Below are 10,024 nucleotides of genomic sequence, written 5' to 3'. Positions count from 1 at the left end.
TGTGATAGATGGAAGACATTCATCGAGCTTGTTGGACGTACGATCGTTCCGAGGAGCAAACATAGATTCGGACAACTACCTTGTTGCAGCAAAGGTACGTACCCGTCTAAACGTTGCAAATAAAACACGAACAGTTCGAGACAGATCGGTAAGCTGCAAACACAACAGATAGCCAAAGCATATTCCACTCAACTGGCCCAACTGCTTAATCAAAGCACTCCTCGTCCCGATAACATATCAGGACAATTGCAAAACATTGCCCACTCCATGCAAACAGCCGCAAAATCAGTATTTGGATACCAGAGACCTCCACCAAGGAATCCATGGTATGACCAGGAGTGTCGTGCTGCTACCGAAGAGAAAAATGCGGCACATAGGGCTACACTACAATCGGTGATCTTTCGTGTGATCTTTTCAACACTCTGCTGGAAAAGGTTATACGAGATGCGAAGGTGAAAAGAAGTGGCACAATATATACAAACAGCCATATGTTACTTGCTTATGCCGATGATTGAAGTGGGTCTGGCGGTAAACGGCGAGAAGACAAAGTTAATGGTGTCGTCGCACAATGCGTCCATAGAGATCGGGCCAACTGTTAACGTTGGTTCCTACAATTTTAAGGTAGTGAGGGACCTCGGCACTTTGATGTTGAGGGTAATGAAATAGCTGATGAATTGGCGAGGCGTGGCTCCCAATCCTCGGACCTACGGGTGGAGGACTGCGTAAAGCCACCGCTCTGCTACTTCCTCGGCAAACTCAGGCAGTTCTACGCAGAGAATACCGTAAGAATTTGGCAAGACATACATACGTATCTAAGTCAATCTGGTCGGCAATCTCAGGGCGTAGAACAGCGTCCCTTCTTTCACTTTGCAAGTCAGAAATCAGAATCGTTAGAAGGGTCATAACTGGCCATTGCCGAATAAGATCTATGACTTGTAAGTGGGATGACAACAACATTGAGTATTGTAGGTTATGCGAGGATGAGGAGGAGACTGAGACAATCGAGCACCTTCTGTGTAGGTGTAGACTGATGGTCAAAAGACATAAACTTTTTGGTGCGCATGTGATTGAATCTCTCTCTTTCTTCTCCTCCATTGACCCTAAAGTCCTGTTAGCTTACTGCAAGAGCTTAAATTGGCTCTGGGGCAGATCAGCATAGGCTTTGAGTAGTCTTATACATACTCTTTTTATAATCAATCCTCTTCTAAATCTGGTATTTTCCTCTACAATCACTCATTCTTTTTATTTCTCTCTCTCTCTCGTCTCATCACTCTCCACTTCCCTCCTTTCCCGTCTTTCCAACCTAATACACCTTCTCCCATACAGCACACTTCATCATCATCATCAACAGCCCCTGTATCACCATCTGCAGGTAAAAAGCACCATTCAGAACACACATCACAGCCACGTCTCCTGCACACCATCATCACCGTATGCAAAAATCAACAATTAACCCAGAATATACATCACAGCCATGTCTTTTGCACACCATCATCACCGTATGCACAAATCACCATATACCCAGAATATACATCACAGCTCATGTCTCTTGCACACCACCATCACCGTATGCACAAATCACCATATACCCATCACCGTACATCATCATCTATAGACACGTAACATCATACAGCCTCATCCATAACAAACATCACATCACACTTCTACTTCACATCACCACCATTTACTTGCACACATCACCATATAGCCGGATCCGCAATTACTTCATCCATAGCCGACTTACATTCCCATCACATCATCACCATATACAACACATATACCTCAATAGTTAGGATGATCACAACGGAGTGGAGTGGCTGCCAGCACGGCAGCTGCGCATCCTAAACCTAATCTAACCTAAGGGACCTCGGCACCGCCATAAACACAATCAACAACATCAGACCAAAGAATAGACGGCGCATACAAGTGGATGAAGAGATGACAAGGCGCGGTATTCCAGTAAGCGAAGCACTAAACAGTAAGAGTTGGAGATATTTTCTTAGTTCGGCTTATGGAACAAATGTTCTGTAAAGTAAGTAAGAAAGTACAAACGGAATGACAAATATAATTATACCCTCCACATTGTGGTTGGTGGTATAAAAAATCGGATGCATGTCTTTAAACTTCAAGATAGCGAAACCGATTTCGTCCAAACAAACTTAGGACCTAAAACCATTACTTCGATAAGGCACATTTTTATCGTATCAAAGTCTCAAAGCCTCGCCAGTATAAAGGCTGAGGGTATAAAAATGTCATCAAATATTTCAATTTTTTATTTCAACTTCCTGTTCTCATCGTAAAGAAACAAAAATGCACTCAATTTGAACTTTTACTTTTTTTCATTAGCCCCTTGAAAGATTTCATTCGAAACGATTTTACGTCGATAACTCAATACTCTTAAATGTTAGTTATCAATGAAAGCTCAAGGGGCTCAAGGGGGGTGGACTGTTAGGAGAGGGGTAGGCAGGTACAGATTTGAACCATTCAAAATTCTACTCATAAATTCTCAAAAGACTGATAAGCGATTTATGTTATCACATCTTCACACTATACAACTGTAATCTATTTAAGGTTTTACCCAACCTGTTGTTGGTTTTTTAGTTTATGTGGTAAAAGCATTTATGCACTATGCCTTCTGGTAAATGTTCTTGTATTGTTGCTCTTGATTTCAATTTCGATGTTTTATGACAATACCATTGATGATAAAAAGCCAAACGAATGAAGATTGCAGTCGTTCAGTACAACAACATCAAGAAACAATATCAATAACAGCGTTAAACTTCCAAGTATCAATGTATGAGTGAAGCTCTGTTCTCTCTTAACTGAAATGGCAATTGAAGTTCAGTTAGTCTGCTAATTGCCGTTAACAGACGAGGACGCGTTTAATTAAAACGTAACCCTGTTTAACGGCTACAAAAAACAAAAGTTCTATACAATTTTGTTGTACAAAATTTGTTCTTAATATACGCGAATGTGGATTACGATCGTATAAGGATAACAAAAGGACTTTTTTGGAAATATTTTGTTACATCTAAAACGACGACAAGATGACGGATGAAAACGGTACTAAATTCATATTAATATATTTTTAATTTAAGTGAAAGTTTTTATATTAAAAAATTACTAAAAACAAATATTGACACTTTTTTGAATAATTGAGTGGCGGCGACAAGCAAAACATTTGAAAAAGTCATTAAACTCTATCTATCTGTGAACAATCACTTTGCATTCTGTCAGTTGTGAGAAAAAATTTAATCTAACGAGAACTGTGTGAATTTTGTTAGTTAACTTTTACAACCTGTGAAAAAAAGAAAAAAAAAATCTAAACAATTTGAAAACACTAATAAAGAGAAATAATAAATGAAATTATGCAATAATACAAAGTATGCAAATAAATGTATACACCATACACATAAATATTATTTTAAAATCTTGAGTACATTTATAACTACGATAATATTTTGAAAAAGAAACTTTTTATACCCTCACCACGAATTGTATTGAAGTATAAAATGGAGTATTTAGTTCCATTTGGTTTATAAATTTACAACAATGAGACCTGGAGAAATCCGAAATACCAAGTAACACCCACTTCAGTAGGAAATTGCTAGACACGGAGTTCCTACCATAACATAGCCGAATATTTATGCGGATTTAATATAATCATGACCTACATATATCGGCAATTGTCTGTATGAAAGCGTCGTTACCGTTCTATATGGACAATATAAAAATTTAGACATATACCTTAAACGCTCTGAAAAACGTTGTATTTCATTTCTTGTTTCTTATACTCCAAAGATGCAGTTAAATCATATGTACAAGTGATTTGGAAGTGCATCAAATTATGCATTTTTATACCCTCAGCATTTATGCTAACGAGGGTATATTATACACTTTCATACGGGCAAAATGTGCCTCATCGAAATAATGGTTTTAGACCCCAAGTATGTTTGGACGAAATGTGTTTCAGACAATTTGGAGAGGATTTAACAATGTCCGTCCATCTGTCTGTCTGGCTGGAGCGCACGATAACTCTCGAACGGATGAACCGATTTGGTCCAAAATTTGGATTTCGCAATATTTCGTCCAAACTTAGTTTAAGTTCGAATATGGGTAATATCGGTCCACTCCTTCCGGTACCTCCCCCACAAATGTTCGAAAATGCTCGGAAAATTTGTGAGCACGATAACTCTAGAAGTAAGTAACCGATTTGGTCCATACTTTGCACATCGTGAAATTTCTATCAATCTTAGATGAGGATCCAATATGGACTCAATCGGTCCACGCCTTCGGGTACCTCCCACACAAAATTTCGGAAAAGTACAGTTTAGGACCTGCTCTTGAATCGTTTTGATTTTTGTTGTAACAAATTGTATTCACGGCACCCAATACGGCGGTACAAGTTTCATCAGGGGCAAAACCATACTTCCTGAAAAAATAGCTTGAAAGGTTCAAAAAACCCTATGACACCGTGTGTCGTGGTAGGTGCGCAAGATAACTCTCGAACGGATCTGCCGATTCGATCCAAAATTTGGCCTTCATACTATTTTGTCGAAACTGAGTTTATGTTCGAAGATAAGCCATAACTCGCCCACAAAAGTTCATAAATGTTCGTAAAAATTGTGCGCACGATAACTCTTGAAGGGAAGGACCGATTTGGAGATATAGATCAGGTTTGAATATGGACTATATTTGTCCATTCCTTCGGGTACTTCCCACACAAAATTTCGGATAAGTTCACTTTATTACCTGCTCTTGACTTACTTTGATATCTGTTGAAGCAACTTGCAATCGCTGTCTCAATTACGACGGCAAAAGTTTTTCAGTGGCAAGTCCATACTTCTTCGGAAAACAGCCCAAATGTTGGGAAAAACCTCAATGTCACCATATGTAGTAGCTGAAGAGCACAATAACTCTCGAACTGATAAACCGATGTGGTAAAAATTTGGCCTTCGTCATATTTTGTCCAAACTTAGTTTATGTTCTAAAAAAAAACAAAATGTCAACATTTGTGTCCAAGTGCAGTTTAGCGTCTGTTCCGAGATCCTTTGGAAATTTATACCGATGATGTTCTATGTGGTCCTGTTTACAGCCATATTATGTTTTCCGTGGACAAGTCCCTGCTTCCTGGCATACTGGTCCAACAGGTGTACGATGCCCCACTGAAATGATTAGTGGGCGCAATATCTATCGAAAAGATATGACTCTCAAAATAAGATCCACTTCCGTAATGCACTATGTCGGTTCATTCCCTCCTTCGCAAAGCTTTTGAACTATAATCCTAATCCACATTTTTGTCGGCAAGTTCAAATATCCAAAAAGTCCCACAAAATTCTGAAAATGCCCTAAATACATTCCATACCCAGGCTTCGGAGCCATACATCAGCATGGGTAGTATCAGTGTTTTGTAGAGCGTTATATTTGTTTGACGAGATGTGGCTTTGTTTTTAAACTGCTTACTTAAACCAAAGTAGCATCTGTTGGTCAATACAATTCTTCTTTTTATTTCACAACTGACGTCGTTTGTTGTGTTTACGGAGGTGCCGAGGTAGACGAAGTCTTTTACTACCTCAATATTATAGGAACCAACTTCCACAGTCGGTCCGAGCTCAATGGACGCGCGTCGACATCATCAACTTGGACTTCTCACCGTTTACCGCCAGACCCACTTTCGCAGATTCTCCTTCGACCTTTATAAAGGTATCAGTTACTTCTTTTACTGATGGGCCCATGATGTCTATATCATCAGCATAAGCAAGTAACATGTGACTATTGGTGCAGATTGTGCCATTTCTTTTGACGTTTGCCTCTCGTATAACATTTTCTAGCAGGATGTTGAAGAGATCACACGAAAGGCTGTCTCCTTGTCTGAAACCTTTTTTGGTACCAAACTCTTCGGAGAGGTTCTTTCCTATTTAAGGATCTCGTCTCAGTTAATGTCTTTCTACAAAGCCGAATGAGCTTTGCAGGAATACCAAAATCAGACATGGCTTGGAACACCTTTGAACGTGTAGAGCTGTCGAATGCTGATTTATAATCGTCGAAAAGATGGAAGGTGTCGATCTGCATTTCTTGGGTCTTTTCCAGGATTTGTCTCAAGGTAAATATCTGGCCAATAGTGGTTTTGCCAGGTCTGAAGCCGCACTGATAGGGTCCAATAATTTCATTGACCATAGGCTTTAGTCTTTCACACAATATGCCAAATACTATCTTATATCCAATAGGGAGCAGACTTATGCCCCTGTAATTGGAGCACACAGTCTTATCACCCTTCTTGTGGACTGGACAGAGGACGCTCACGTTCCAATCGTCGGGTATGCGTTCTTCCTGCCAGATTGTGCTAACTAGCTGATGCATACACCTTATCAGCGTGTCGCCTCCGGTTTTGAACAGCTCGGCTGGTAGGTCATCTGCTCCTGCCGCCTTATTATTCTTCAGCCGGTTTATTGCTGTATTTTACCTCATCTTGGCTGGGCGGTATACATTCAATACCGTCTTGTGGGATTGGGACTGTGGTTTCTTCGTCGTCTTCGCTGCTATCGGATACCAACAGTTTGGAAAAATGTTCTTTCCATATCCTGAGCACACTATCTGTATCAGTTACCAAATTACCTTGTTGGCCTCTACAGGAGGATATGCCTGTACCAAAGCCATCAGTTTGATGCTTCACTCTTTGGTAGAATTTTCGGACTTCGTTCTGTCTCCTATACATCTCTATTTGTTCACACTCCCACTTTTCCATCTCTCTCTTTTTCCTGCGGAAAAGACGTTTCTCCTCTCTCCTTTTCTCCCGATACCTCTCTCGTGCGCTACGCGTTGCTACTGATTGTAAAGTAGCCCTATATGCCACATTTTTTTCTTCGGTAGCACCACGGCACTCCTGGTCATACCATGGATTCTTTGGTGGAGGTCTCTTATATCCAAGTACTGATTTTGCGGCTGTTTTCATGGAGTGGGCAATATTTTGCCATTGTGCTGATATGTTATCGGGATGAGGAGTGCTTTGATTAAGCAATTGGGCTAGTTGAGTGGAATATGCTGTGGCTATCTGTTGTGATTGCAGCTTACCGATGTCTAACTTTCGTGTTGTGTATGTCTGTTATTTGCAACGTTTAGACGGGTACGTACCTTTGCTGCAACGAGGTAATGGTCCGAATCTATGTTTGCTCCTCGGAACGATCGTACATCCAACACGCTCGATGAATGTCTTCCATCTATCACAACGTGATCAATTTGATTACTTATTGTTTAATCTGGAGACAGCCAAGTGCCCTTATGAATATCTAGATGCTTAAATCTGGTACTGCTAACTACCATGTTTTTTGCCGTTGCGAAGTCTATCAGCCTCATTCCATTGTCTGATGTTTCACTATGTAGACTGAATTTCCCGACTGTTTGTCCACAGATATTCTCCTTTCCAATTTAAAATCGCCTAGAACAATTTTAATGTCATGGGCAGGACAACGGCCATATGTTTCTTCTAAGCGCTCGTTGAATATATCTTTGGTCTGTTCGTCCTTGTCTTCGGTTGGAGCATGAGCGCAGATAAAGATGATGTTGAAGAATTTTGCTTTTAATCGAATTGTAGCAAGTCTTTCATTCACTGGGTTGAAGCTGGAGACCAGATTTTTAACCTCTGACCAACTACAAAACAGCAACCAAACTCATGCTTTGTGTCATGGCAGCTATAATACAGTGTGTAACCTTTAGGTGTTGTTGTGACATCTTTCCCAGTCCATCGTATTTCCTGCGTGGCAGTAATGTCGGCCTTGTACTTTTCAAGTACATCTGCCAGCGCGTAAACTGCACCTTCTCTATAAAGAGTGCGAACATTCCAGGTGCAGATTCGCAGATCATAGTCCTTCAAGCGTTTGCGGGGGTCGTCAACTTTAGAGGGGTTTGTTTTGATTTTCTTTCGTTTTTCATAGTAGGCTGTTTTCTGCTAGGGGGAGGGGGGCGGGTTACAAAGCATTTTCATGAAAATGTTCATAGTCTGGCACAAGACTATGTGAAAATAAAGGGACAATACAAATCATAAGGACTACAAGCAGTAAAAATTATAAGCAATTCATGACCAGATTTTAAAATGGATATAAGCCAACAGTTTAAAATTCTTCGAGAGCCTTAAGAGGTAATTCCCAGTTAAAAAGCCCAATAAAACATAACATAACATTGTTCCACAACATCCCATACGGGACAAGGGAGACTTCTCTCATATCAACGAGTGCACCCCGATTCATATTTAGCTCAATGATATGGGACCTACTGTTTATCGCCGAGTCCGAACGGCGTGTCTTAAGACACCACTTGTGGAGAAGTTATTCAAGGCTGAAATACTCAGGAAATGTCGCCAACATTACTGAGGGGTATTTTGCCACCGTTGAAAATGTTTGATGTTGCTTGGCCGGGGAATCGAACCCACGACCTTTGGCGTGCGAGGCGGGCGTGCATACCATTGCACCACGGTGGCACCCAGCCCAATAAAACACCGGCGCAAAATATAGATGAAAAGACTAGACTTCAAATGACAGTAAATATCCTGTGAATCGTTCTCTCCGTGTGCTTATATGTTTTTTTTTTTTTTGCTCTCCTTTAAAATAAATAATGATTTTTGAAAAAAAAATTGTGTCCCGAATTCAATATTATATTTTTATATTGTAGAAAAAATTACCCGGAGTAAGAGTCGAAAAAAATAACTCGACTCCGACTCGTAGACTCCGACTCCGAAACCCTGGTCTAAAGACACCACTTTTTAAGCGACCATGTTGAATTGATGTGAGGGTGTCCAAGGAGTTGTCCGATATAGCTTCGAACTTAATTTAAGTTTGAGAGAAATATTACAATGTGCAAAGGTTGGATCAATGTCAGCTTCTACCAACTCCATTCGACAGTTGTCGTGTCCATCAGTCCGTTTAGTTTGTCAACATAGGTATTTTTAGAGCTTTTGAACCATTATCATCCGTAAGCATGAACTTGCCTACAAAACACATTATATTACTGTAAAAGGATGTCAAGCAGTACCCTCAGTAAAAATTTCCAAAACAAACCTCGAACAACCCTTAAGCTGAAATTAAGCAACATTTCAAACTTTTGTGAGGGAGGCAACCCGAAGATGTTGTCCAATATAGGCCTTCTTGGAACTTGAAATAAATTTGACGATGTGAAAAGTTTCGGCCAAATCGTATACCCAAGTCCTTCATGAAGAAGTTTGGTATATGGTATATGTCAATGATTTGGTATAGTCCCACATTACGGTACCTACAAAGCAAACTCGTGATACCAAATCAATATATTTTATAAACGGCATAATTATAGTGTTTGATTTGGTTTTCTTGTTTTTGTTTTTTTTTTTTTTTTGTCAGTGGCTGAGGTTATGACTCTGTCAGCACAGCTGACTGATTCTTTCTTGAAAAATTTAAAAAAAAAATTTCCTTACCATAGAAGATCCTTGTCTCCATACAAAATTTTCTTCTCCCATAGAAAGCTTTAATAGGACCCCTTCCTTTAGAATACAGTTATTAGAAGACCTTCCATAAGATCTTTATTACACATTCTTCCAATAATATATGTACTTCCTATAAAATACCTACTACATCAGTGTGAATGCTATTCAAAGCTGTCATATAGGTTCTTTGATCTAGAGGTTGCCGTTTATATATAAAGCATCAAGAAGATCAAGAAAATCTATCCTGACGTGCCTGTGTGGAGGAAGTTTGTCCACAATATTGTGGCTGGGATGCAAATGACGACAACATTCAAACACCTTATTTTGCTAATGACCCGGTAAAATTGTCACTTACTCCAGAAGTTGGAGGCATTTTGAGGCACCCTTTTGCACCCCTCATGTTTGCATTATGGTACTTTTGGATGTTCTTCCACTGCATAGCGGTAACGTTTGTATACCACAGTGTGCGCCGTTAAGCTTACCACCGATAGGCCTACTTGGTAAGATATCAACAAGTTTTCTTTGTCAGCACCCCAAATGCTAATGGGCAGCGACCAGAGGGCTTTGTGATGTTAT

General features: G+C 39.9%; 1 protein-coding gene across 2 annotated transcripts in view; it reads left to right on the top strand.

Moving 5' to 3' along the window:
- The first annotated feature begins 2,719 nt into the window (after nt 1-2,719).
- The window catches only part of LOC141397908 (peptide transporter family 1), a 45,248-nt gene continuing 37,943 nt past the window's right edge, over nt 2,720-10,024 (top strand). Inside the window, exon 1 of one of the 2 annotated variants that reach the window (XM_073974826.1) lies at nt 2,720-3,063. In XM_073974826.1, coding sequence (XP_073830927.1) covers nt 3,048-3,063 — 16 coding nt within the window. In that variant the 5' untranslated portion in view covers nt 2,720-3,047. The remainder of the gene's footprint in view (nt 3,064-10,024) is intronic. The other variant, XM_073974827.1, reaches the window with a different exon arrangement.

The sequence above is a fragment of the Musca autumnalis genome, unplaced genomic scaffold, assembly GCF_047663935.1.
Source record: "Musca autumnalis isolate F117 unplaced genomic scaffold, ASM4766393v1 scaffold_3, whole genome shotgun sequence".
In the NCBI taxonomy this organism is placed as follows: Eukaryota; Metazoa; Arthropoda; class Insecta; order Diptera; family Muscidae; genus Musca; species Musca autumnalis.
The sequence above is the reverse complement of the archived record's forward strand: the minus strand, read 5'-3'. Positions and strand labels throughout refer to the sequence as shown.